At 50.7% G+C, this 26,541-nt stretch overlaps 12 protein-coding genes across 12 annotated transcripts; 7 read left to right on the top strand and 5 right to left on the bottom strand.

The window, feature by feature from the left end:
• Positions 1–208: 208 nt before the first annotated feature.
• Positions 209–1,627, top strand: MIND_00997500 (uncharacterized protein; the record flags this gene model as incomplete). Its single annotated transcript, XM_037366578.1, has 9 exons — positions 209–231; positions 278–290; positions 340–394; positions 452–649; positions 698–780; positions 833–934; positions 982–1,104; positions 1,163–1,300; positions 1,352–1,627. 9 exons carry the CDS (start codon positions 209–211, stop codon positions 1,625–1,627), a joined length of 1,011 nt encoding a protein of 336 aa, XP_037215972.1.
• A 687-nt stretch (positions 1,628–2,314) lies between these two features.
• Positions 2,315–4,493, top strand: MIND_00997400 (uncharacterized protein; the record flags this gene model as incomplete). The annotated part of the gene is made up of 12 exons (XM_037366577.1): positions 2,315–2,324; positions 2,373–2,470; positions 2,519–2,639; positions 2,695–2,962; positions 3,010–3,335; positions 3,409–3,554; positions 3,599–4,006; positions 4,057–4,068; positions 4,118–4,168; positions 4,218–4,256; positions 4,298–4,338; positions 4,385–4,493. 12 exons carry the CDS (start codon positions 2,315–2,317, stop codon positions 4,491–4,493), a joined length of 1,629 nt encoding a protein of 542 aa, XP_037215971.1.
• A 225-nt stretch (positions 4,494–4,718) lies between these two features.
• On the top strand, positions 4,719–5,536 carry MIND_00997300 (uncharacterized protein; the record flags this gene model as incomplete). Its single annotated transcript, XM_037366576.1, has 5 exons — positions 4,719–4,758; positions 4,807–4,920; positions 4,972–5,158; positions 5,203–5,375; positions 5,424–5,536. 5 exons carry the CDS (start codon positions 4,719–4,721, stop codon positions 5,534–5,536), a joined length of 627 nt encoding a protein of 208 aa, XP_037215970.1.
• An 869-nt stretch (positions 5,537–6,405) lies between these two features.
• Positions 6,406–7,701, bottom strand: MIND_00997200 (uncharacterized protein; the record flags this gene model as incomplete). The annotated part of the gene is made up of 8 exons (XM_037366575.1): positions 6,406–6,621; positions 6,671–6,808; positions 6,858–7,082; positions 7,133–7,215; positions 7,264–7,461; positions 7,510–7,564; positions 7,614–7,626; positions 7,673–7,701. 8 exons carry the CDS (start codon positions 7,699–7,701, stop codon positions 6,406–6,408), a joined length of 957 nt encoding a protein of 318 aa, XP_037215969.1.
• A 733-nt stretch (positions 7,702–8,434) lies between these two features.
• Positions 8,435–10,091, top strand: MIND_00997100 (uncharacterized protein; the record flags this gene model as incomplete). Its single annotated transcript, XM_037366574.1, has 10 exons — positions 8,435–8,449; positions 8,526–8,678; positions 8,722–8,778; positions 8,889–8,943; positions 8,993–9,190; positions 9,237–9,319; positions 9,365–9,469; positions 9,516–9,638; positions 9,687–9,824; positions 9,873–10,091. The coding sequence occupies 10 exons, from the start codon at positions 8,435–8,437 to the stop codon at positions 10,089–10,091; spliced, it is 1,146 nt and encodes a 381-aa protein (XP_037215968.1).
• Positions 10,092–10,268: 177 nt separating this feature from the next.
• Positions 10,269–11,591, top strand: MIND_00997000 (uncharacterized protein; the record flags this gene model as incomplete). Its single annotated transcript, XM_037366573.1, has 1 exon — positions 10,269–11,591. Exon 1 carries the CDS (start codon positions 10,284–10,286, stop codon positions 11,589–11,591), a length of 1,308 nt encoding a protein of 435 aa, XP_037215967.1. The 5' UTR covers positions 10,269–10,283.
• Positions 11,592–11,747: 156 nt separating this feature from the next.
• MIND_00996900 (uncharacterized protein) lies at positions 11,748–14,362 on the bottom strand (the record flags this gene model as incomplete). Its single annotated transcript, XM_037366572.1, has 3 exons — positions 11,748–12,521; positions 12,570–12,754; positions 12,805–14,362. 3 exons carry the CDS (start codon positions 14,360–14,362, stop codon positions 11,748–11,750), a joined length of 2,517 nt encoding a protein of 838 aa, XP_037215966.1.
• Positions 14,363–14,687: 325 nt separating this feature from the next.
• MIND_00996800 (putative isomerase YbhE) lies at positions 14,688–16,231 on the bottom strand (the record flags this gene model as incomplete). The annotated part of the gene is made up of 6 exons (XM_037366571.1): positions 14,688–15,661; positions 15,712–15,773; positions 15,826–15,927; positions 15,975–16,081; positions 16,130–16,165; positions 16,217–16,231. 6 exons carry the CDS (start codon positions 16,229–16,231, stop codon positions 14,688–14,690), a joined length of 1,296 nt encoding a protein of 431 aa, XP_037215965.1.
• Positions 16,232–16,990: 759 nt separating this feature from the next.
• Positions 16,991–18,447, bottom strand: MIND_00996700 (Proteophosphoglycan ppg4; the record flags this gene model as incomplete). The annotated part of the gene is made up of 2 exons (XM_037366570.1): positions 16,991–18,322; positions 18,379–18,447. 2 exons carry the CDS (start codon positions 18,445–18,447, stop codon positions 16,991–16,993), a joined length of 1,401 nt encoding a protein of 466 aa, XP_037215964.1.
• Positions 18,448–19,008: 561 nt separating this feature from the next.
• MIND_00996600 (uncharacterized protein) lies at positions 19,009–22,178 on the bottom strand (the record flags this gene model as incomplete). Its single annotated transcript, XM_037366569.1, has 8 exons — positions 19,009–19,164; positions 19,219–19,572; positions 19,620–19,784; positions 20,185–20,796; positions 20,848–21,644; positions 21,684–21,754; positions 21,803–21,854; positions 21,908–22,178. 8 exons carry the CDS (start codon positions 22,176–22,178, stop codon positions 19,009–19,011), a joined length of 2,478 nt encoding a protein of 825 aa, XP_037215963.1.
• A 454-nt stretch (positions 22,179–22,632) lies between these two features.
• MIND_00996500 (Mg transporter) lies at positions 22,633–24,367 on the top strand (the record flags this gene model as incomplete). The annotated part of the gene is made up of 4 exons (XM_037366568.1): positions 22,633–22,896; positions 22,944–23,356; positions 23,400–23,512; positions 23,562–24,367. 4 exons carry the CDS (start codon positions 22,633–22,635, stop codon positions 24,365–24,367), a joined length of 1,596 nt encoding a protein of 531 aa, XP_037215962.1.
• A 1,223-nt stretch (positions 24,368–25,590) lies between these two features.
• Positions 25,591–26,512, top strand: MIND_00996400 (DOPA 4,5-dioxygenase; the record flags this gene model as incomplete). Its single annotated transcript, XM_037366567.1, has 6 exons — positions 25,591–25,658; positions 25,712–25,725; positions 25,774–25,920; positions 25,972–26,050; positions 26,101–26,131; positions 26,192–26,512. The coding sequence occupies 6 exons, from the start codon at positions 25,591–25,593 to the stop codon at positions 26,510–26,512; spliced, it is 660 nt and encodes a 219-aa protein (XP_037215961.1).
• Between the last annotated feature and the right edge of the window lie 29 nt (positions 26,513–26,541).

Below are 26,541 nucleotides of genomic sequence, written 5' to 3'. Positions count from 1 at the left end.
CATGGTTCACACCGACACTCCCAGAAGGTCGCACAAGAAACCTCCGATCGCGTAAATCCCACCTCTTCTCCCATGTCAATAGATGTTATGTCGCTTGACCTCCTGCCCAATGCATTGGATCCACCATAATCGACAGCTTCCGTCTGGTCTTATATAAACACGCAACCAAGTGTCGTTTTTTTGCCGCAACTGGATTCGCCTGGCCGCCATGCCTGTGGCTATCGTCAAACTGTAGGCTCTTTGCTCTGGGCTCATATAGCATACTTACAATTGCTAGAACGTTGCCTTTAGTAACGCTTTCTCCCTGCTAGCTCGCAATGAGCTTACAAAAAAAAACAGTTCATCGGCACCATCTTAAACTGGCTTTTATTGGGAGTTTTCTTGGTGCAGATATGCAAGTCTTTTCTTACGTTTCTGCTACTTGAAACTGTCATTGAACTCTACTTCCTAGATATCTACTACGCTGCATTTCCGCATGACTCTAGACGAGCCAAAATTGGTGTCGCAGCCGTTCTCGTCCTTGAACTCCTCGAAACTTTCTCCAACGTGAACGAACAGGCTCGCACCTTCGGCGCAGGTTGGGGAGACATGAAAGCTCTTGACACAGTAGGCATTGCGTGGCTGTCAGTTCCTCTAATTGGACCATTAGGCATGCTCTGAACCAATTCTGAAAAAAAAAACTAATCACATCCGACAGTGGCCTCGATTGGCCAGTGGTTCTTTGCGATGAGAATATATATCATTGGGCGAAGCATTTATCTGCCCATTGTGATTTGTTTGGTGTGCCTAGTTCCGTTCGCCCCTATCTTGTTCTTATGATTCATTTGCCTAGCTTTCGGTTTTGCAGCTTGCTGCTGGCACATGGACGGCCGTAAACATTGCCAAGGCTGGTAGATTTTCTTTACTTCAAGAGCGTAATGCCATCCCCACTCCCGTGTGTGATCTTCTCTCCCTTGGTCTTTTTTAAACGCTTCTCTTCAGATTTGGCTCGTTTCCGCTGCGCTCTGTGATGTACTTATCGTGGCCGGGATGGTTTACTACCTTATGAAGTCTCGTGTCCGCGAGTACAGCCGCATAAAATCTGCGATTTCCCGGATCCTGCTAGTGAGTTTCCGTGAGCTTTTAGTGTCATGGAAAGTGTTTTTTGATGCCCTTGCCTTAGCTTACGGTCGAGACGGGCGCCATTTGCGCGGTCTTGGTGCTTGTCGACCTGTACTTGTTCATCGCCTACAAAGGCACCAACATGCATCTTTCGCTTTGCATTGAGCTATCCAAAGTTTACTCTAACAGCATATTACTCGTGCGTCTCCTTTCGCTACGCCTTTCGACCACTCTCATTCTTCGTGAAAAGATATTCAACTCGCGTGCCCGAATAACTTACCAAAACAGCCAAGACTCTCATATTTCGATTCATGTGTCTGGTCTCACTCGTAATACTCGAGACCCGGCATATAGAGCGCCGTCCGGCCCGGGGGAAACAACAACTATACGCTTCGCTCATGCTAGTAGATTCACGACGACGACGACACAGAGCGAATCCGGAGCGGGCATGCTTCCTGACCCAGAAAAGGCCGTGGACGCTGGAGACGGACAACCAGCGAAAAACTCGGACACGTGTGCTGTATGACTAGTATTTCTCCAAGACTTTGTCGTAGACTTATCGCTACTGTACATATCATCTGTACTACCTTAAACATTACTTCGCATTGCCAAACCCTATGTGACCGTGTGACATGATATATGTGACTCGTGCAACTGGTTGTCTTGTTTTCTTCTGCCTCACCAGCAACATTGAACGCAACCCCTTCGAGGGTCCAAATTTTCGTACCATACCAGAACGCCATAGCAAGGCTTTTCTGCTAACGCCGCGAACTCCACAACCGTCGCCTATTGGCCACTTCTGAATCCAAGATGCAGCCGCCGCCCAGATGTCCAATCACCGACTCAATTCAACGAGCTAAATATTCCTGTAACAACTATTCAACAAATAGACGCTGCGTAGCACCCGCAACGCATTCAAACTCGGTTAAGCGCCACGTCAAGGAACGACGCAGAAGCTGATCTGGTTGCAGACGACCTGCCACCTCAGGCTATCCTTGCTGCTTTCTGTTGGACACAGTTGGAGGGAGGCCAACCACATCTTTTGTTGACGCGTTAACCTCGAAGAAGAAGCTAATTCTGCATTGAAACCGTCTGCCACCAAGAGCATCAGATTTGCTTCGACCTGCTTAAATGCAGGCTTGCTCTGCTAGTGGCAGTATTAAAAGTAACCTCCCGATAACGGCCGTCTTCTTACCACTGGCAAAGGCTTCCAATGTCTCAGGGTACTTCTTCTGTATGCTCAGAGCTGTAGATTACTGAGCATTCGCCAGGAAACCTAATCCCCAGTAACCGAACGATTGACGACAATTTTGGCGACCTTGTGACCGGCTTGCAACCGATCTACACCCCCGATGGATATTGGAGCTTCGTAGGTCCCAGGCCAATGCCAAGTATTTGCAATAACTGACACATCCAGGATTCGACTTGTTCAAGTTGTGTTTTCCGACCCGACCCCAAGCTTGCGTTCAATGGTAGCTGGCATGATAGCTCTCAGTTTGTCAATACAGCGCCAGTGTCTGTAACGCTGTCCTTCTCTGGTCAGTGTAACTGCTTTCTTTATTTCTCCAGAGTCTAGCTTACGAATATGGTTAGGAACCGCCATCTACGTGTTTTGCATCGTTCCGCCTATCATCCAGGGCACTATATCTCGGTATCGGTTGAACTACACCCTCGAAACCATCGCCGCGACCAGCAAAACGAGCACGATGACAGGAAACTTTTCGCTTGACCCAAGGAGCACAACGGACTACCAGTACAACGTACCTGTGGTTTCGATATCAGGATTGGACAACACCGCCCATACATTGCGCGTCTCCACCAATGATGCTTCGGTGTTTCTATTCGACTATGCAGTGTATACGTGCGCTTGTCATTTGATTGACTCCCTCAGCGCTAATTACTATATAGGACCCTAGAAGCGGCTTCTACTAGCAAGTCACATCATAAAAACAAGGGTGCAGTGGCTGCTGGGACTGTTGTGGGACTGCTGCTTGTTATTCTTATTGCCATCGGGTTTTACCTGGTCGTGCGGCAACGCAGGAAACGCGCTACAAGAGCTAGGACTTTCTCAATCGACGTCGATGGACTAGTAGTGCCACAGACAAGCGAGCGGCCCCACGTTCAAGGCCGACTGATATCTTTGGTACCCCAGAGATTTCTTGATGTCAATGGTCGAATGAGCCGCTCTGGAAGTGGTCCAGAGACACCACCACCGGTTTATGCTCCTACTAACAGTGCGACCATGTAAATAGTTTTGTCATTCTCCTCTATGCTACTAGATGAACGCGACGCGTCATGATGAGTTAGTAAGGTCACATGAACGCGCTGAACTTGGCGTTAAACCACGACTCGGAAACATGCCTCCCAAGGGCGGGAACGCAAAGAAGGAAAGTGGGCGGGCGAAGAAGGCGGAGAATGAGGCGAAGAAGAAGGACGCTGCAGAGGCTGAAAAGGTGCGCTCGCAGTAAATACACAGAGCTCTTGTTGACCTCACCAGGAACGTAAAGAAGCGGCTGCCTGGGCGGATGGGACCAAGGGGAAGGGAGCGAAAGAGGACAAAGAAGCGAAACGGCAGGCAGATCTGGCACGCAAAGCAGAAAATGCGCGATTGTTGGCGGAGGAGGAGAAGAGTGGGCCTGCCAAAGTCAAGGCTGCCCCCAAGGCTGGTGCCGCAAAGAAAGCGCAACAGCCTAAACCGGCCGGGCCAGGGGCGATTGCGGCTGGTGGTGGATTAGGTGATGCTGCACCAATCGACAAGGGGGAAACCCGGGAAGATGAAGAGCTTGTGGAATCCTTTGCGGCAACGGGAATCGATAATGCGCTTGACCTCCTCGAGGTCGTTAATGCGAAGACGGATAAAGCTAGTGTTGGCCAGCAGGCAGCGGGAATCGAGCGACATCCAGAGGTCCGTTACTCACGAGGCGTACTAGGCTACTTACTCATTCGGACATATAGCGACGGTTCAAGGTGCGGACATGCGCTTTTCGCGTTTATCTTTTACTCATCTCCTTTCCAGGCCGCCTTTGAGGCGTACCAAGACCGCGAATTACCCAATATTCGCGAAGAGGTGTGTTTGCCTTTGGTCCGACTGACTCATCTCATATCGACATTTACAGCACCCTGGACTAAGGCTACAGCAGTACAAGGCGCGTGTTGTAGGTGTGCCCCAGACTCCCGATCTGACTATTTGGTGCAGGATCTATTGTTCAAGGCTTTCCAAAAGTCACCCGAAAATCCGTGCGTGTTGCGGCATTATGTCTCGAGCTTATGGTTATCTGCATAGATTCAACCAAACTACGGTGGCTTATGACGCGACAAAGGAGGAGAAGGTGGATGCGCTGAAGCAGAAGAAGGCACAGGTCGAGCAGCGGTTGAGGGAGAAGTCAGCTTAGAATCATATCTCTTGATCTTATCAACGCCATCAATCCATCAATCACGCTTTGGCACGAGAACAACGCTTGCCCTTCTCGTCTACTTTCTACTTGTACCTTCACGAACTCCGTTACGCGTCTCCCTCTCTCTTCTTTCCTCTCCCCTCCCCCGCCCACACCTTTCGTTTCTGGTGACCGTCGTGTCTAATCTCTCACCATCGCATCGATTGCCTGTAAACGCTAACTATGGCCGACCAAATCAATAAGTGGTCTGCCGGGGCCCACTGTGCGCTATACCTCACACCAAGATAACTAACTCACCTTCGGGACACAGATGGCCCAGTGCTCTCTCAGACGGACCTCTACCTGCTCAACACCGACCTAGAGTTACATCCAATTATGGCTGGAAAAGACGGTGGATTCCATCTTGTGTTCAACGTGGTAACAGGTCTGTTGCACATGTTCCCCGACATGAACAGGCAGTCTGACCGCTGAGCAGGTCAAACATCGGGCTTCAACCCAGACGCGCGCGATCGTGATTTGCAGTTCACCGCGAAAGACCAGCCCGCGACGCTCCCACGTGTTTCCTCGCTCATCATCATAACTGAGGCCAGTCCGTGGTGCACAGTTGTCCAAAACGAGCGGGGAGTCACGATGGACGACATTTGCATCAAGTTGTATCGAGAGTGCGTCCAAAGCTCGCTGTTTCTGTTTACTCATGAAAAAACAGCTACTCAGAACATAACGTCACAGACGCCGAGTTTGCTGCACTCGCGCCGAGACTACAGGAGCAAGTGAAACGAATGGCTGCCCACAATGCGGCAGCGGGGGCTGGGCCTGGTGGAGCTTGGGGCAATTATTATGGGACCCCTGCGGCGCCTCCCGCTAGATTCAAGAGATCTGGTCATACACCTTATTTTTCTTTCGACCCTAATGCTGATTTTCTCGTAGACTGGCTTCGCGAACGGACATTTTTTGAAGGCTTGCGTAAGAATGACGGCTACGCAGTAAGTCGACTGGGCTTCAAGGCTCCGAATATATTCGTCATGGATCTGGTTGCATGATTTTTGTTTCTTTTTCAACTCCCTACCGTGTTGTATCGTGTACTTAACCCACAGAGCTTCATCTAATCACTGCACATGACCGAGCTCTTCTTGCCCAGTAATCGCATCACCCGTCGCATCTCAGTATTCTACCGAACCGCTTCTCCGCCAAACTGTCCTGCTCCTTCACGGCTCGTCTCACCAATACCGACATCTTATCCCTCCGTTACACGGGTGTCGTGCCCGGATTCGGCTTCACCTCCGTCCCTCCCTCCCGCAAATATGAATATACTTTTGCCAACCTTACCAAAACGACCGAATGTGTCCTCGAGGCACTGAACATATCTTCATTTGCGGTCTACGACTTCGACTACGTTCTCTTCAGGCTTGCGCTGCTTGACGAAGGGCGGCGATCAAGGCCATTATTTCCCAGAACGGAAACGCATATGAGGAAGGCTTGGGCCCAGCATGGGTCCCAATCAAGGCCTTCTGGGCAGCAGGCAAGCACGATGAGGTTGCGCGACACCGTGCTCACATCCGAGACGACCAAGTACAAATATACCTACGGGTCGCGATTCCCCGAGAAAAATCGAGCCAGAGTCGTATACCCTCGATTCGGCGCTGATGACACCGGGAAATATGGAAGAAGTGCAGTTGCCGCTGTTCAAAGACTATGAGAACAACGTGCTGCTATACCCCGACTTCCAGGAGTACTGCATGACCGGTCGTTTACACCTGACGGCGCTCGCGCATTCTTGAGAGATCTGCCTGACGCGAAAGTTGTCCTGCTCGACGCGGGGCATTTTGCGGGAGAAACTGACAATGACGTTATTGTGAGTCAGATGCTGGCTTGTACAGTGGTGACTTGTTGAATAAAAATAATGGATCATCTACACGACCGCTGCCAGATCGGTGCTATATTCTTTTTTCTCGTGGGCCACCGCGTCTTCACTGGATTGAGTTATAGTGCTGGATGTGCTCGAGTCGGCACGTGGCATTTCGGTTGGGTGGCCGGGTAGCGAAAGCGTCTTTAATTCCGGAATGTGGAGTGAGATATGCGCGTCTTGGGCGTCTCTATGCGTTATTCGTGCGCGTGAGTTGAATATCTGAGAAGAAAAGAGTTGAGTAGTTCGAGGCTGTTAAGATACGGCGTACAAGAAGAATACTATTCGAGTAGATCTTGGATAACTCGATGCAGAGCGCAAGATGCAGGTTAGTGCCCTTGAATGCAAGGAAGAGGTACAGGTCAGCGAGCACCACTGCCGTGCATATGGCGCCCGTCTCGACTGTAAGCTTTCTCGGATGTCAGCAAGGATCAGAAAGAGAAAAGGGAGGGAGTTACGAATAGGATGCGGGAGATGGCAGAGCTGATTCGGCTGAACTCGCGCTCTCGCGTTCTGATGAGATAGTAGACCATCCCGAACATAATGAGGAGGTCGCATAGGGAGGTGGAGGCGAGCCAAAGAGAAGTGGGGATGACGTTTCTGTCTTGGAGTAGAGAGAATCGGCCAGCCTTGGAGATGTTGATTCCAGTCCAGAATCCAGCTGCCAGCTGCACCGCCGAGGTCTGAGGTAGTCGGTCAAAAGTCCGGATGATGTGGGACTCGGATAACTTACCAGAGAAATTAGGACCGGGAGGTAGATGCTCTGGCTGATGAGGTATATCCTCCAGGCAAACACTCCTTGCCCAATGGATGCTACTAGACCAGTTTGTCAGCCTTTGGACAGCACAGAAGAATATGACGCACTCAAAGGCCCTATTATCGGAACCCCAAACCACGCCATACCAACTATATCCAACTCCTCCATGTCCCCCCATCGCAGGCCGAATGTGTTGACCATTTCGCGAGAATCAGTGATGGTCTCGAGTAGTTCGAGCAAGATAATGGCCGCTACGCCGAGTTTGGCCCACCGCGGGTCTTTAGGGAACGCAACGTAGTATATATCTAGGAAAGTCTTCAATGAGAACAATGAGTATTTGCAAGCCAACGCACATATTTGAACAAGAAGCACCCCAAATAGAAGCCAGTTCATAATGGTTCCAACAAACTGCGGGGGGTATTCAGTGCTGGAGCGCGCGGGGGGCGGAACGCTTGACCAAAGGTAATGTTCTGCAACGGTGTAAGCGACGGAAGGTAGATGGAAGCAGGAGCTGACATTTGAGCGAGAGGGACATGTTGAGCCATGGAAGCAACAAGTCTAGGTAAAAGCAAAGAGAAGAAGAAGAAGAAAAAACGAAAGCAAAAGGAAGAATAGAAGACGAAAAGAGCTCGAGGCACTTGATACTGTCGCCGATCTTGATAGGTCGATATCTACACCACGACATCTATTGATTGTCAGTTCTATCGTCCAATGGTCCGTGAGCGGGAAGCCAGATCGCAAGGAGTTGTATCAAGGAGTGCAAAAACTAGTTTGAGCTCTTCGACCCACGCCTGGTGAGAGCCATACCAAAAATGGATGGTCGCGGACCCTGTCATGACCCTCGGCGTGCATGAGTACTTAGAAGTGGCCTTGGATTTGTTTTCACGCGTTTTTGAGCTCGTTTACGTCTTTGGGCTTCGTCGTTGCTTCGTCGCCGTTGCCAGCATTTCGCTGTCACAGCCTGTGACAGCGAAATGCGTGTTCCGACTTCCCTCGACTTCCTTCCTCTTGCAACTCATAGGATTTTCGTTTTCTCAAAGAAACAAGAAATATTTCGACTAGGCTTGCCTTACTCGCCTTACCTCGCTTTCACTCATCCTTCAAGTGACGCAGCATCGGCGACTTGGCAAGCTGTAACTTTTTTTGCTCTTATTTCAAGTTAAATCCTGTTTCCCTCGTCGTATCTTGTCGTGACCCATCCATCTTCTCTCCAATGACTCACAGGATGAGTTCTACAAGTCATCGGCTGGTGCTCTTGGGGACTTCCGAACCGCTGGAATGATCACTTTGGTTGTAAGCTTTTCACGCAAGTGGTGTGCCTGGTCGCTTGACAACGATTCGAAACCATTCACCCTGCCCATACTGGAAGCTCTTTCTCTCAGGCTCAGCCAAATCCAGTCCAACGACTGTCTTCTGCCGATCATGTAATCAAGAAATCCGACTTATCTTTATCCATGTGGCGTTAGTGGTGGGATGCTTACAAGGAACGACGTCTAGTTCAGTGCTAGTGGTATATAAGGAGGTCCGTTCCACTCAGGGTACTGTGGAGAAGCTTGAATCCGTAGCTTTACACTCCCTTCCGCTCCTTCGAAGTGTCCCATGGCTTTTCCAATCGTGCAATTGTAAGTTCATCCGTTTCAAGTCATCGCCCACGCCCATACATACTCCATAGGACGTTGCCTCTTGTCAATGGCTCTTCCGATGTTCCCAATCAATATTGAATATCCAACAGTTCATTGGCGCAATGATCAACTGGTTCTTATTTGGGGCGCTTTTTGTGCAAATATGTATGTCCCGCGACCCAAAGTTGTGACTCTCTGAAACCTATCGGTCTAGACATATACTATACCGCATTCCCCAAAGACCCGCGATGGGCCAAGATTGGTGTTGCGGCCGTGCTCTTCCTCGAACTCGTCGAGACGCTTTCAGACGTTCATGACCTCGGGCGTACCTTTGGCTGGGGTTGGGGGGACATGGAATCCCTTGATGTTGTTGGCTGGGCGTGGTTCTCGGTACCTGTTCTCTCCCCAATCAGTATGTCAAGTTCTGCCTTGGAAAGTAGACTCACAAGACGAAATAGTCGCCTCAATCGGCCAAAGTTTCTTCAGTTACAGAATCTATCTCATCGGCCAGACCATCTGCATCCCCATCCTTATTTGCTTGGTGGGTCGAAAATGTGTTGGCATATATTCCTTATTGACCCCTCAGACATCGTTACTTCAACTTGGTGCCGGGCTTTGGAGTGCTGTCAATATCTGTTTAGCGGGCCGCTTTTCTCTTCTCCAGTCGCGCAACGACATGCTTGCAACAACCGTGTGTTTTTCCTACGTTTGCGCTGCTCAAATCTGACTCTCATCAGCTCTGGCTCGCGTCGACCTCGCTTTGCGACCTGATCATCGTATTTGGGATGGTATACTATCTCTCGAAATCACGACAACGCGAATTCGGTCGAATGAACTCGACAATTTCTCGAATCATCTATGTGCGTCAAAGATGCACCTCCTTTAAAGCTTCAGCTCAAACATTACAGCTCACTGTTGAAACCGGAGCTGTGTGCACAATTGTTGTTCTTGTCGACCTCTACCTCGTCATCGCCTTCAAGAGCACCAATATCCACCTCGCCTTGTGTATGGAGCTATCCAAAATCTACTCCAACAGTATATTGCTCGTACGTGCCTCTTTCCTCGCTGTTGTCCGCTCCTTCATCGGATGACAGATATTTAACTCACGCGCGACTATCAGCCACCAAGCCGCTCCCGACACTAATCTCTCGATCCACGTGTCGGGAATGGAGGCCAGGTCTACAAACACTGCGACTCTCCAATTCGCATTGAGAACAAATACGCGCTCTAGCACGACTAGTGACTTGGATTTGAACTTGTCGGGAGGACTTGATGGGGTCAAGGAATCCAAAAGAAATAGCTTGGTTGTCTAGGACTGAATCGTGTTATTGGCTATTGACCTCGCTTTGTGTGCTCCAAAATTATTTTTGTCTCATTGTCAACCTCCCTCTTCTAAAAATGACTCGAGAGTTGAAACTCGAATATCTCTGTACTGTACTGTTGCCAAGAAAAAAAAAAAACAATACATCACATGACCGTGTACCAACATGACCACCACATCGACCATGTCCAGTTTGCCAGTAGAACTGTTGATCGAGATATTCACCCATTCTTTACCGGAAACTCCCTCCAATCCCAGCATACACGACTCTCCTCTACTTCTGACACGGGTTTGTCGACTCTGGCACGATGTTGCGCTTGCTACACCATTATTATGGACAAGTTTCTCCGTCAATTTCGCGTTATACGAGGACACTTTACCGTTTCAAATTGCGAAGCTGTGGCTCTCGAGATCGCAAAATCTGCCTTTGTCTATCTATGTCGATGATTCTCTCGACGGCGATGACGATCCCGAGCCACAACGCTGGGCATTCTATGAGGAACTGTGTCGCCATGCTCATCGATGGCAGAATGCGGCTCTCAACCTGCCGTTCACTATTCTTTGGCGCCTTCCTATTCAGCAGCCGCTGGGGATGCTGGAGTCGCTTAAGATGGGGCGTGACGACTCTGGTCAGTCGGTCCCCAACAGAAAAGTATCAACCTTTATGACAGCCCCACGATTGAAATCTGTCGAGATCTGGCTGGACAACGACGAGGCAATGAACATCCAGGGAATCGGTCTTCCTTGGGCCCAGTTGACGGTCTTCCGTGGCCGACTGTTCACAAACGACGAGTGCTTATTCGTTTTGCTGCAGGCCCCCCAGCTCGTCGAATGTGATTTCAACGATATTGTGGACGGGTATGTTCCAGATGCAAACGTTGTCACCCCATTTCTTCGAGTGCTCCAGCTGGACGAGGCCAGTGGGCACAGCTGTGCGTGCATACTGTCGTTTCTCACTGCCCCGAACCTTAACAAATTTATTTGTGGAGCAAGAAAGCAAGACGACACTGACGACAACAGCCTATGGCCGCTCCGCGAATTCTTATCGCGGTCTTGCAGCTCCCTCACCCAGCTCCACATTTCCATGAATCAGTCGACCCGCGAGTGGGATAAACTCATGCTTTGCCTCCCTTTCATGTCGCTGCTGGAACACCTCGAGATATTCTGGTTCCACGAGGACTTCGACCTCACCCCACTCTCCGACGCCCTCCTGCCGCGATTGCGCACCCTCGTCTTCAACTCCCACACGGTGCCGGGAAACGTGACGGTCATGAACCTCTTGTCTCTTCTGTTAGTGCGGACCTCAGAAGAGTGGGTCGTGACAAATGGAGTGTGTTTGGGGCGATTTAAATTCACATGGCCCTTCATTTTTGTAGACCTTCATCCTGACGAAGATCCAGAGATCCAAAGCCGTGTTCGGTTGCTTCGGAAACGAGGGGTACATATCCACATGGGGGGAATGGAATGGGGATTTCACTTCTTTGATTGCTAATTAGGAGTGGGTTGCAACTTGACTCAGAGCTCAGAATGCATATGGTGGAAGCCATTAGGTAGATATCAAGTTTTGATAGGATAGAATAATGGATATGTACAGTAGTCTACCAACACTTGGTACAAAATAAGTTTGGCATCATATTGTCTCCGACTTCTATGTTTTTTTGCCTTTTCCTTTCAAACTCCGTTTTTGTTCGTCTTTCAATCGTTCAGCCAACGGCTTGGGCTTTTCCGATACCAAAGTCTCCTCCTCTGAAGTGTCTGGCTCGTGATAATTGACGGGTTTTTTTGCGCGAGTCGGCCGTTGAGAAGTTTGCGAAACTGATGTTGACGGGCGCTTGCTCGGTGACTCGTCCACTAGCTCTGGCGTGTCAGGCTTTTTGCGCTTGAATCCGTTGGAGGGTATGTCGTTTGGCGCAAAGTCGGGAGTAAGAGTCTCGCGGGCTGGTCGGAGGTAGGGACCGGTGGCCCCCTCGCGTTCCAAATCCGCAATAGCTTGCTCGATAGGACTAAGGAACTGAGCATATTGAATCTCTGCTTGTTCAACACTATAGTTTGGAAGGGGAGTTGGTTCAAGCATTTCCCTGGTCTCCATGACAGCATTGATCCTAGTCCGTAAGAACCGGTGCAAAGTATGCATGACCGGATACAAGATTTTGGTTTCATTTGGGAAGCGCGTTGGGAAGCGTCCGATGGCTCCCAACAGGAAAAAACCTTTCAATTCCGCCATACTGTCGTTGTCCGCGCTCGCAAGCCATCTTCGAAAAACAGAAGATTGGTGTGCTGCATCTAGGCCGCCAGCGTCGAAGTCAAAGAGCGCCTGGAACATAACGTAGTATATGGATTCAAGGTCGTCGATGGGTTGTATGTGCGAAAGACGCTGGTCGTCTCCGAAAAGAACGCGGACGGACTGGTATATTTGCGTGCCCTAGGATATTTCAGTTGCGTATTTTAGGTCGTCGCAAAGCCAACATACCGTTCTGAAGTCCAAAGCTTCCCCTGTTCCAGCAATCAAGCGGGCCATTCGCTTCGCGAGGTCCCAGTCGATGATAACACCACATTCGTCAGGCTTATCGTAAGCAAGCCGCAAATTCAGCAAGCTGATGTCGCTCTGGAGGACTCGTTTCTCCTCGGCTAAACGAAGGGTTGCTGCGCGATGACCTGTAATTTTCTTGTCAGTACGAAGACGCAATGAAGGAGCCAAAGCTCACCTTTGACGATGTCGCGGACCGCACACAGAAATTGGTGGGCGGAAACAGCCGTCTCTAGGGTTCCACCATATTCGACAACCACAATGCGCATTAAGAATCGGTTGGTCACTGTGGCAGGACCATCAGAGGAGGGGATCCCGTCGTGCTTCATTGCCTCTCCGTCCGAAAAACCTCGAAGGCCCGTCACTGAGAAACGATCATTCTCGTAGCAGAGCATTTGACCAATTCCAGTAATGCCAACGAGGTCTTGGAGGATTTCCGACTCGTAAACTCGCCCATCACCGCGCCAGTAGTCTTTGATGACATACGAAACACCTTCATATGTTGCGCGCCAACAGACGGTCGCTCGAGATCGGATCGTTCGACGAGCAAAGATTGGCTTGGGCTCAACGTCGAAGATATAGGGGACTTTGGCCTCGTTTTTGCGCCATTTTCGTGCCTCTTTGTCGTAGATTTGGGGAGGAATGACCTTCATGCGACGGATGTTGTTCTCCCAATAGATGGAGGTGTCGAATCCGATCAGAGCCTCGTCGAATGCGCTTCCCAGAAGCACTAGTTTGACGAAGAACACTGCGCCTTCTTGGGTGTGGTAGTTGATAGGCTGTGAGTAGTAGCAGCCGCCCCGGTCGAAGTGTAAGACGCGAATGAATTTTGGGGTGATAATGTTGACGCGGACGAAGATCCGATGGGGCTGCTGGACGAAAATTTCGCGAGCATAAACAGCCATTTGAGCCCGCTCTGCTTTGCCAAATGTAGGGTTGAGTTTATTGTCGTAGATGTCGCCGATATCGGAGTATAAAATACTCAACGGGAAGTCGGCAGAAGGGGTCGCGCATCCTCCAGTCAGGAGAATAGAGATGTCGGGCTGGCTGTGGAGAGCCTTCTCCTTTGCATCTTCAGTGTTGTGTGAAATACAGATGCGGTGAGTGTCCCTGGCCAAACGCCGTTTAATGACGATGCCACCTTCTTCCTGCTCGGACTGGTGGAATTCCGAGATGATATCGTTGAGCAACGAGACTGTCGGTGAGTAAAGCTCATTTTCGATGCTCGGCCGGGGAGGAATCTCCTTCCAATTTTCGTGTTCGAAGTCGTAATTTGCGTAGGAGCGAAGCCAAGTTCGGATCTTCTTGTCAGATGGGAGTTGAGCCGACTTGTAGAGGCTTTCGAGGTGTCTCTGAAGTGGCAAAGCATCTTTGTCTTCTGCTACCCATGCGTGAGCCAGCTCCTCTGTGACGCGGTTCTGAAGATGCTCAACAAGCTGATACTTGTAACCCCCGTCATTGGACGAGACGCGATGGGGAGTGGGGGGTGTAGCGGACCTGGTGTTTCCATTCGTAGCTTCGATGTTGCCAGTGTTAGAGGCCGACTTGCCACTCGTTGCTAGGAGGTCTTTCATCCGCTGGTAGCCAGAGTTTGTCGACTCAACAGCGCTTTCACGCGCACTATTCTCGAGGGCAGTCTTGCGTAGGGTTGTGGGTTTGGAAACAACCGGCCCAACGAACTCTGGGTCGGTGACGTCGAATCGGAATACAGCAGGGGAGAGCGCTGGTTGTGCCATGGTGTAAGAATGGGAAGGGGTTGTAAGGAAAGGAACAATGGGACACACCTTATATATACACCCCGAGTTGTCAAAGCGTAGTGGTTGAATCTGGGTGGCACGGCCGTGACCAACGCGTGACGTTTGATCATGTGACCGTCGCGCGCCATCAACCCCTTTAAGTGGCTACTTTTTTTTGGAGGAGCGTTTGCCGTAGTCGTCAGTCATTCAGGTATTAATGTGAGTGGATGCTTGTCAAGGCTTGGATCCCGCCCATGTCCAACAAAAAATCGTTCATGGATATAAGTAGTAGGTATAGTTTTACGACTGGAATATGTACTAGTAATTACTCGACGAAAACAAAGCTTGTGCGATTCTGCAGATCATCGTTCCGCGTGACGAGCTTAAGGTTGCGACCGCCATCGACTCGCTGGAAAACAGCAACACCGCCGACTGTGTTGGCCCCAGCAATGAGGAACTCATCTCCCCCGTCATCAACACGCCCAAGCGCCATACTGCGGATTTGCTGCAGGCCCGTCGGGATCTGGGCAACGAGAACAAGTTTTCCTGCGACGTTTTCCTCCGCGTCTTCAGCCTTGGGTTGGTCGGCATTGTTGTTGTTGGCTCCGTTGTTTGTGTTGTTGGCTCCGTTGTTGCCGCCCTTATTTCCATTGGCATTGCCGCCGTTGATGATAATGGGTCTGGGGAAGCCAGGCCACCCAACTCTCCCGCCTGGGCGGAAACGGCCTGCACGACGGACCATGCGGCGGTTATTTCCTGGTGTACCCTTGACAAACTCAAAGATGGCAATGGTGTCGCCCTTGGGGTCCGTAACGTTGGGGCTGATGTTGCGGTTGCTCACGTAGATAAGCTGGTTGGGGAACTTCTTCGAGACGGGTGAGAGGATGATCTCCGCGGCAGCAAACTGCGAGCCAGGGAGCGCGTCGGCGGGGACAATGCTGACGTTGGCGATTAATGGGTTGGTCGTTCCGTTAGGGCCGGCAGGGATGACTTGGGCGGTCAGCGCAGAGGTCTTCTCGTGTATAGTGAAGAGGATGTTGTCCTGGACCGCAATGTGCCGGGGCCCGGCGCCTTTGTCGATGTTGATCTGGCCTTGCACCTTGAAGTTGCCTGGCTTTCCGTTCCGCCCAATTCGCCAAATTTTGTCTGCACCGAGATCGGGCACCAGAATCTCGTTGCCGACCTCCAGCGACATGTGGGGGTTGGACGGTCCGCCGGCGGGGACAGGGAATGAGATTGCAGGCGAGTCGCGCAAGAATTTGAGCGGATTTTGCGGGTCAGTCGCAACAAACGAGCAGTCTGTTAAACAGTCAATCAACCTGATCCCCGTCTCGAAACAACGTTGTTACTCGGCGATCCGAAGTTCATGGCAGTAACCTCGCCACTCGAAAGCTGTACAGCAAATGTCGGGCTACAGCATGTTAGCTTGTCCACAGAGAGAGAGAGAGAAAAGTACCACTCACCCATTGCCGCCCGTGGTGACATTATCGATGTTCTGGAGTCCACCATCCGCATCAACTTTAAAACTCTGCAGGAACCCGCCTGGATTGAGTTCATTTACAGCGCTATTGGGATCGTTATTGCAAACGCGGTGGAACTAGTTATAACGCACTAGAGGATGCTCAGGTCTTTTGAGTTGGATGCAATCCAAGACGGATTCGTGCCAGTTTCAGATTGTTTCGTGAGGGTAAGGGTCCCAGCATCAGAGTCGAAAACATACTGTTTCACGTCAGGCGTCGGAGCGGGGTCCCTAGTTTTGCCACGCACCGTAGCAATGAAGGACGCAAAGCCTCCTGCTAATATCTGAGGCACTCTTTAGATATACTCTGGATAGACACACGGCGGGCAGCGCACCTTGAATAAAACCATGACTAGACTGTGTGTCGAAAAAAAAGAGAAAAGAGAGAGTGGAAGAAGGAGAAAAAGAGCGCAGCTCAGGCAATCCTAGCGAAAGAGACAATGGCCAGAATACAAGGGCAGAAATGGCGGCGCTGGTCCTATATATGCAAACGCCGATCGTGATGGTCGTCTTTGCCAAGATCTAGAGCACTGCTCGTTGCCAATGTCAACTCCAAGCCGACTCCCATCCATTTCCTGGGACCGGATCAAGCTATTGTTGAGGAAGAAAAAGCTCAAGAGGTGTCAGAAGCTTGAACATTGGTAAGAACGAAATCAAATACATAGAAACAGTGAGTGCACTGAAGCAACACTGAAGGGATAAACACTACCTCATGTCGACAGCAAAACATTGGCAGTGGGGCCTTTGATTGCAATACCGTCTGACTACAGACGGAATCGTTCGCCTTCTATGGTAGTACAATGTTAGTAACACTACAGGCTCGTCAATAAGGTAGTATTCATGTTTGGGGCAACGCGGCGGTCAAAAGAAATCGAGCCTGCGTGCGAGGGTAGCGCGGGGAGGGGGTAGCGCGTCGTAATGAAATGAGCATAGGTAGGCGTGGATAATGCGTGAGTGGATGCGTGAAAAAAGATGATGAGGTCCGTAGATGAGATGATATGCGTAAGGTGAGACGGGACGCTACCCCGTCTGGTCGTTGATGGACCCTGAAATCTGCGATGGGTCGGCCAGGATGGCCCGCCAGAAATAAATCGACATGGTCACCGAGATCATGGCCGGATAGTCGCGTCAGTGGCTTCCTGTGCATGTCCGGCTGTGGGAGGTGATTCGGATTCATCGGAAAACTCCTGGGCAGTCGCGAAGGTTTGCCCACTAGCACGGGAAGAGACCGTTGTAAAGAGTTCTAGTTGCTGACTGGACTCCAGCACTTCACCAGCTTCAGAAACAACTGTTGATGGTTCAGGAAGAAGCGTTGACGGACCAGCAACTTCCTCCCAACGAGGTGGCTCGGACTCATCGTCCTCGAGTCCAAGACCAACACGACTAGCGTTTGCACTAGCTTGGGCATACGCCACAGCGACATCACCAAAAGGTACCCCAAATCTGTTCAATCCTCCATCCTTGTTCCCAGAGATCATCTTGAACTGCTCTGGCGTCAGCCCTGCCTTGGGCAGTGACGTGAACTCGGTCTTGACGAGGGTGTGCGGGAGCGGAGAAGAGATTGATGATAAGGAGATGAGTGATGGGGAAGTAAGGTTGTTCGCTGATAGCGACTGGCTCGACTTCTTCCGTCTGAGCGAGAATAGTGTCGATGTCGATGTTGATGGGCGATGGCGTGAGCTGGAAGGAAGCGGTGTGGAAGGAGAAGCAGGAGAATGAGTACTATGAGTCGTTGACCTTGTACGGGTATGAGTAAGTGACAAATTGGCTGAACTCTCGCCAGGAGTGGGAAGGGAAACGGCCGTTGGCGCTGGCCTAAACATGGAGAAGAAGCCAGAACGTCGCTGGGGCACGACAGCAGGCTCGGGTTCTGACACTTCGGGGGGAGTATCGGTGGCCGAAATGCCCGGTGGGGGATAATGGTCATTGTCAACAACCTCGAAGTATGCAGGTGCCTCTCCACGTGGGTCAGGGCCGAGCAAGGGAGTGTCATGAGGAGACTGAGGCATGGGCGAATATCGTGAGTTATCCACAGTTGACTGTCGTCTTTGACTGGCGGCAGTTTCTTCTTCTTCTTCTCCACCCTCCTGCTCATCATGACCAACGGTACTGGGTGGCGGTATCGTGACATCTTCTTCGTCTGGCCCTCTTGTAACGACAAGCTCGAGTTCGCCTGGCTCTTTCATATAAGCAGGCAACGAGACCGTGCTAATCTGGGACGGTGTTCGGCGTGGTCGGCGTGTCCGCCTTGGCGGAGCAGTTGGGTTGGCGTTTATAGTTCCAGCAAGTTGCTCGGCCGTCAATTCCCGAGTTCCTGTTGCGGTGGTAGTCGAGGCGGCATTGGCAGAGTTGGCTAGGCCAGGAATCCGACTTCGCAGCCGCCGCGAGCACACAACTGTGCTCAGAACGAGCAAGACGCCAATGACGACCGCGACGGGTACCTGATAACGAACTTGTGAGACTAGCTCGCTTCGCATTTTTGGCCTGGTTAACTCACCCATGTCGAAGGAGCCAAGTTTGGGCTGTTATTGTTGCCAGTACCGAGCGCGCGAGGTAAAATGTACATGACGGAGGTGAACAGAAAAATAAAACCAAAAAGAAAAAGGCGAAGGGTCTGGGCAAGGAGGAAGAGACCAAAAGCCTCCTGAGGCTGTGCCAACTGTCAGAATGATCACCAAATTAGGTCGCTTACTCGCCGAAGAACGACAAATCCTCTTCAAATACAGATAGTAACCCGATGCGCAGTCTGAGTGTTCCGCATAAGACTTAGTTCTCTTCCAGGAGAATGTAAAAGATGTATCCAACAAAGCCAAGTATAAAGTGAAGAACAGCTCAAGGTACCACCTTGAAGCCACTCCGTTAGGTCCCCCCATATGATCATCCAGTCCTGCGAGAGGAAAATATGTTTCATAGAAACCGAAGCGCGGCATCACCGGCTGACCCTATTTCGCAATATCTGCTGCGAAGGTGCTAGACATTTCCCCAAGTTTGAAGGTAATGGCCAATGATTCCCTGTGGTGGTAGGTCATCCGCTGCGAAGGCACGGAATCGATTCTTCCCCCATCAGCTAGCAAAATAGGCTCACACTTGACGATGGCGCTTGCTTTTGGGAATCCTCGACTTGAACTCACTCATCAGTTGCACTAAAATTAAGAAGCGGTTTGTGTACCTCAAAAGAGTACTCAATCTGCAAGGATTCGTCCGGGTCTTCGTTTTCGTCTGACCGAGACCGCTTCGCCGCCTGCCGCGACATTACCTTCAACTTTTTCTCCAACACAGAAATCTACTCCCTAGTCAGGCCCGCACCCATACCAAGAGAATGTGAGGGCTAACGCACGCGATTATTTCGTCTCTCGATCTTAGCACGAAGTTGCTCTGCTTCGTTCTCCTTCTCGGCTACCACTTCATCCTGTTCTGCAATAACGCAAGACAACCGGCTATTTTCATCCTTCTCGGAGGCAACCGCGGCTTTCCGCCGTTCCGCTGACGCAGCCGCTTTCTTGTATTTCTGGTCTATCTCAGTAAGCGACCTCTTGAGTTGTTTGATTTCATGTCTCTGTCTTTCAACAGCAAGTAGTTGCTCTCGCAAGTCTTGCACCTCTTCAAGCAGAGTCGTATTGGCGTCTTTCAATTCCGTAAACAAGGGGGATATGCGTTCTTCCAGGTTCTTTGCCGCTTCCAACAGTTCTTGCTACAGCACAAGGTAAGCTGAAGAAAGACCAGCCACTCTGAACTCACCGCCACAGCGTCGCTAGCCCCTAGCCCTTTTGCCGCTTGCCTAATCTTCGCACCAGCCTTCTGCAAACTAGCAGGCGCGGTGTCACCATTGATCTTGCCCAAGTTCTCCGTTACCGACGTAGCCCGTTCCAGTGGACTTGCCGGGTCGACAAGAGTGAGATATATCTGAATCGGTTCTTTCCCGCGCTTTGGATTCCGGCAAATCACGCAGTTTGGGTTCGCGTGTGTCTTCGCGGTGCAGTCGATACAAAGACCGTGGCCTGCTCATGGTTGGTTGGCGATAAGTCAGAACAAATGCACTTGCCACAAGTGGTCAGGACGCGAAACATGTCGATATTAAACCGTTCCATGCACACATCACACTTGACTTTGGAGCGAGGCATCCGCGTTGTGAAAGGAGGGAGAAAGAACGAGGAAGGGTCACGCGATAGTCACATGACCAACAACCACAAGACACACGGAGTTCAACCGCGTTGTTCTGTCAAGCTGAGCAAACAGGTTCAAATCTATCAAACAAAAGAAAGCAAGGACAACGTGGCCACTAAGGACATACAAATTAGCCTACGTCCATAAGGTCCCAGCTTGCTCGCTCCTTGCCTTTGCCTTTGTCCACAACGTCACCAGAATCAACATCCATCGAATGCCTACCCAAAAGCATCGCGTTGACCGCCTCCTCCATTCCTTCGTATATACTCCTTTGAGGGAAACCCCAAAGTAGTCCTGGCCGCTCTGCCTGCATTTCATTCATCGTATCCTCCACCATATCAACGAACTGCCTGCGCATCTCAACGAAGTGCTTGAGTTGCTCAGATACAATCAAACGATTGTCGTCGTCTGGCCCAAGTCCCGATGCGGCTGGACATGGCGGTGGGAGTGGAGGAACGGAGTCTCCCGCGCCAGGTACTGGTGTTCCACTTGCGCTGGCATCGCCAAACTTCTTCTTCTTCTTGGGTACCTTGGGCTCGCTCTTCTTCTGCAGCTTGGTATACGTATTTGAGATATTGCGGTCTATTAGGTCCCGGTTCTCAAGGTATTCCTGGTAACCCAGCCGGCTCCTGGCAATTTCGACAAGCTTCGCTTTACGAAATTTGTTCCGCGCAACAACTTGTCTGAGCTCCCGTTGTGCGAACCGTAAAGCAGAAGCTATTGGATCGTCGACCTTCTCTGAATAGTCAGGCTATTGGATCTGGTTAGAACGAAACACAACAACATCCACAAACATGCATACCACTGTCTCCAAAAGCCCGTGATACCTCATCGTATCTCGTATTCGATTCTCAAGTTCCGTGACATTCAGCCTTTCTTTCCGAGCAGCAGCAGCTCCGCTCCCTCCAGGTCTGCCCTCCATAGCGTCTTCAGCAGCTTTGACACCCTTCCAAGCACTACCGTCACCCACAGGCAGCAATGCACTTAGAACACGCTCCGTCAATAAGCCATGACCATGTCCTTCTGTCACCAGATCAGCCTCATTCAGCGTTGATGGATCCCATTTCGGGGCCGGTGGTGCAAATATGTCAGCAGGCGCCTCGCCGAGCTGCCCAGCACCAGCTGGTAAGGATAGCCCATTCGCCAGAGCGTCTTGCTCGGCCCAGACATCGAGGTAATGGCGTCCCAATCGCGGCATGATAAATGGCTCAACTTCGTCGTTGGTATGCTCAAGATAGCCAATGTCCTCCTCTGTTATGGGGCGCAGAAATGGCTCAACCGAAGTATAGAATGTCGACACCGGCGTTTGCGTGGGTTGCTTGGCCATGCTAAAATCTTCCATGACGTCTGTCGGCTTACTCGGCCCGGGCTTGGGCCGCTCGTTGGGAATAGGGCGGGTTGGGAGGAGAGAAATAGGAGGAGGGATAGAAAAGTCGCCAACGCCATTGATCTGTGGAGTTGGCGTCGGTTTACGAGATGAACGGGTTGCAACTGGCATGCTGACCTTAGGAAGAGTAACAGACGATGGGGTCGACTTTTGAGCTTTCGGAGGATGGGTATGCGGTGCTGGGGGCGTGGATTTACGAGGTCTTTGCGCATCTAAAAGCCTATAAGCAGAGAAAGGCAACAAACAATGACCCATGCCTGGTTCCTGATCGCTTTCGTCCTCTCTTTTGCGCTTTTTCTTGTGCTTTTTCTTTAGTTCGTCACTGGAGAATATCAATGAACGCGGGTCGGTAACAAAGGAGAACACTAACGACAATGGTTGGGACGATAGACGAGGCTTAATGAGCTCTGGGTCCGGCGTGTCTTAAATAGAGGTTAAATAGATTCACATGATCGCGAAAACATGGAAAACTCACAGTCGCGCTCACGTTTGACCTTTTCCAACTGCTTGGCCTTTCCCTTCTCGCGTTCCTTTATCCTACGCATCGAGTCTTCAATTGTCTTCAAATCCTCGCCTGCCTTCTTGGCACGCTCCAACGTTCGCGTCTTCAACTGCCTCAGCTCCTCCTGCAATGACTCCAGCTCCTCAACACTGGGAACTACATCGGGTGGGGACTTGAATATTGCAGAGCGAATGGGAGATGTTGGACGACTGAATGGCAACAGCTTCGGTGTCGACGACGACATCTTCGGAAAAGTAGGTGAACCAGCGGATTAACCGCAGTGGCAAATGTAGAGCACGACCCAGTGCTTGCACGCAAGCTAACTGCAGCTATCCAGCCTTGAACAGAAAGCTGTGTGGTCGGAGAAGATGTGGAGTTGACTTTCGGGTTTGGCGTTGTTAGGGACCGGGTGTTCGCAGTCGGAAATGGGTGTGACTCCGCCCAGAGACGAGGTTGGGGGGAGCAAGATGATTGGAGACCGTGTAGAGCGTGGAGGACGGCAGCGAGACCACCAACGGCGTCTCAGGCGTGAGCCAATCAAGTGGAAAGGTCTCAAGGCTGATCAAATTGTTACGTAAAGTGTGATGATGCAGGGCCTCAATTTCGATTTCTGCTCGCACCGACAAAACTTTCTGCGTGGCTCCAGAAAGTACCACTCGCGACTGAAGACAGGTTTAATAGGTCGATGAAAAGCTATTATGAGCTACAATGCCGAGAACATCAAGCTCAACCCTATCCAGCCCAGTCCAGTGAAGCCAGCGTTCAGTCGCCAAAACGGCAATGGCTCAAAACATGTTGCCTACGAGCCCTCGGTCAATGAAGACGATGAAGACGAAGAAGAGGATGATTTGGTTATGGAAGATGTCAGTCGTGCTCTCCTCACGCCAGCAACTCCGCGCTTCGCTCAAAACAGGGAGGCACCGGCCTCACTATGGCTTCAAATACGGGGAATTGTAATCGAAGTGCGTATGTCCTCCATCTAATAATCCACCCACTCAAACCAGTCAAGAGTGCTCCAACACTTCTGTTCACCACAGCTGGCCTGCTATTCACCGGAGAGCTGCTAGACCATGTTTCTCGTTGGCGACCAATGCGTCAAGTCGACCAACTCATCATGATTGTGCCAGTCGTGCTCAATCTCAAAGGAAATCTCGAGATGAATCTTTCGGCACGACTTGGAACAGCAGCGAATGTTGGGGAACTAGACGACAAGAAAGCGAGGCAGGCCATCATCATTGGTAACCTCACACTCTTACAAGTCCAAGCCACTGTGGTGTCGTTTGTCGCTGCTGGGGTTTCTCTTCTCCTTGGACGCATACTACCACGGGCAATGGTGGAATCTGTTGTCACCAGAGCCGTCCGACCCTTGCCTCCAGCACATCCTCCAACTGCTGATGAGCCACGCAAATCTGGGTTTCCAACGTAAGCTCCAAATAATGTCACAGTCCTTTCTGACTTCCTAAAGCTTTTTGTTCGTTGCATCGTCTGCAATGACTGCGGCTTGTGCATCTAGTCTTCTCCTGGGCTCATTCATGTGTGCCCTTGTCGTTGCCTGCCGACGGTTTGGACTAGATCCTGGTTAGTATAGTTTACCATTCTTTTCACCCCCTTTTGACTTGAAGCCTAGATAATATCGCACCTCCGATTGCCTCCTGCTTGGGAGACCTGGTAACCCTGGTCCTCCTGTCACTTTTTGCATCAGCTCTTTTTCCAACCCTCCACACGCCTATTCCCTCCGTTATCCTTATTCTTATAATACTGTCCGCTATCTCTTGCGCGCTATATACACGTCGCAATCGTCTCGTCGCTCCTCTGCTTACTCAAGGCTGGGCCCCACTCTTTGGCGCCATGGTCATCTCATCTGGCACAGGAATCGTGCTCGACCTCTTTGTCAGCCGCTACTCCGGCTTTGCTCTCCTTGCGGTCGTAATAAGTGGGCTTCCCGGTGGTGTCGGCGCCATCTTTGCCTCTAGACTGTCGACGGCTCTTCACGCAGCAAAGCGTGAAGCAGACGGCGAACATCCCGTGACTCCCCAACCCAAACCCCCCTCCGACCGCGTCGTCATCCTTACCCTTCTCGCCGTCACTCTCCCCGTCGAAATAATATTCCTCGGAGTTCTCAAAGCTCTTGGCTGGCTACAACTCCCTATCCTCTTCGCTATCTTCTCAATCATATTCTTCTGCGTAGCGGCCACATCCTCACTCTTGATTGCCAAAGCCCTCGTTCGCTCCCTGTGGGCCAGAGGGTACGACCCCGATATGTATGCCCTGCCGATCCATTCGGCGTTGATGGACCTTATTGGTCAACTTCTGCTTGTGGCATGTTTCGAGATTGTGTCAGCATTGGGAGGCGATCTGAAGGTGCGACCGCCAGAGCCTGTTGAGGTATCCGAAGGGTTGATACGCGCATTGCATGGACTGAGGACGGTATAATGTATCTATAGAAGTATCTTAGAGTGGAAGGGTCATGATAATATGCTGGAGGAATGTTATTTGATGAGCTAACCCAGCTATAGCTCAGCAAACTGATGAACAAGGACTTCATTAAGAGGCCTCTTCAGAACACACGCAGAACCAAGTATATTTTTGATGTAGCCTGTTAGGCACACTACGACGATGTACTGAGTGAATTGAACGTGTCAAACCGCAACACGACGTACGCGTTTATTCAGAGGCTGAGAACTTGAACGGATGCTTTTACCAATATGCCAGTTGTAATTATTCCCATTGACAGTCCAACCTAGTTTCACTTGAGGGAGGGTGCAATGAATTCCAAATCCATAACTTACCACTGTTATTCCCATCGACAGTCCATCCCACGTTCTCACAATCGACAAGAGCCTGAGGTAGATCGTCACCCAAAAGCTAATTGGTGAATATCGGATAACTTACGCCGCCAGACCCCTTGCAAGACCCAGGAGATTTAGATTCCAGTGTGATGGAAGAGAAAAGGGTCTCACAATGTCGATGGCTTTGGCAGCCGCTATTTCTGGGTTGACTTCGCGGACGACTCGCATCTAGTATGGTGGGTAAGGATGACGCAGACGCAACGTGCATTCGCGCGTAATCACCTTGCTCGAGTCTATAACGGGTGCTGCCAGACTACTAGTAGTAATTGCCAGTGCAGCGAGCAGCATCCCAATGGTCTTCATTATTTCGGTGAGATCGCCAAAAGGATAGTGCTCGAAGGAGAAGGTTCAGGTTTATATATCAAGGGCAGGTCGAGCATGTATTGTCAGCAGCAGCAGACGCAGATGTCTACTTACTACACAGTAGTTTTGTGCCAGGTCAACGTTGGATGTGATCCAATTGTCGTCAAGTTGATGTTATTTGAATGGCTTGGATGGGCTTTCAGAAGGATAACGGTCAATGGCTGGGTATGAAGTTGAATAAACGAGTCCGAGCTCGAGATTCAACAATTGGTTCAGGCACACTAGAGAATTGACAGATACTAGAAAGACCGACACATATATACTGTCTGACAGACAAAGATTGAAGCAAGATTGGAATCTGCAGTCAGACGATAATCAAGAGCACATGAGTGGAAGAGGCAAGGAAGAGCGATCAAAGTGATGGGTCGAACGATCGGATCATGATCCAAGCGATCAACTTCCGAGGTGTCACGTGCGTTTAAAACTCCAACTCTACTTTGACGAATGAACTTTAACTATAGCGGAAGAAGGCCAGCGACGGATCTCAAGACCGTGCTCAAGACTGAAATTAAGTGTGGACAGTCCATTAACCTCCTTTATCTGGTTTCCTCACCCTGTTCCCCAGAGAGTGGCATTTCCGTGCGGTGTTTCTTCATCCTCCCTAACGGTCACTGAGTCGAACACTAGACATCTACTTCCATCAAACCAACGCCGAGGAGCGACAGTATGCACTGGAGCTCCGGGACGCAATTCTTTGCTTGCGTCGCGATGGCGCGTTTGTTGCTGTCCCACTCTTCCGTGTGAACGAAGTTCCCATGGGTCCACATCCAGTTGGTGAGTCTTCGCGTTGCTATCGCGCAATCGAATCAGTAACGAGGAATTTAGGGTCGTATGAAGTCTGGGTACCCTCAGAAACCTTTGCCTCTGTGTACTCGTATCTTTGTATGAACCGAGGTCCTCTCAGGTATTTGATGCGCTCCGCTCCGTTTGCAGCTACGTAACCATCGTCAACAGCATATTGGTCCACCCCATCACTCGAGAAGAGGTAGGTCTCTTTGTCCCATCTCGAAAGCATTGACATTTTTTGACAAAATATTGTAGCGAGCGTATGAAAGTTCTCTTCTGTCTGATGCCTGCTGATGTTGTCAGCGATCACGACTCCCGCAGCTCTTGGATCGGGCCCCCCTTCCCGCTCGATCTGACCAAACTTCCTATACTGACCGTTACCGTCCCTCTTCAATACCCGAGTCTAAGTACAACAAGAGTTGATCCAGTTCTGTCACCAACATTGAACATTTCTCTAGAGGTCGGGTATTCTTCCAACAATCCGTACATGAGCCTGGAAGATCGTGCTGCCCTTGGAGCCAACGTTGAGAAGATGCTTTTGAAGGAAAAGGACGCTGCGAGGGCTCCAATGGCTTCGTAAGCGGGCATTTTATTAGCATCAAGACATTA

The sequence above is a fragment of the Mycena indigotica genome, assembly GCF_014461135.1.
Source record: "Mycena indigotica strain 171206Taipei chromosome Unknown Mind.scaff0009, whole genome shotgun sequence".
Lineage (NCBI taxonomy): Eukaryota > Fungi > Basidiomycota > Agaricomycetes > Agaricales > Mycenaceae > Mycena > Mycena indigotica.
This window is presented reverse-complemented; position numbering and strand designations above follow the sequence as displayed.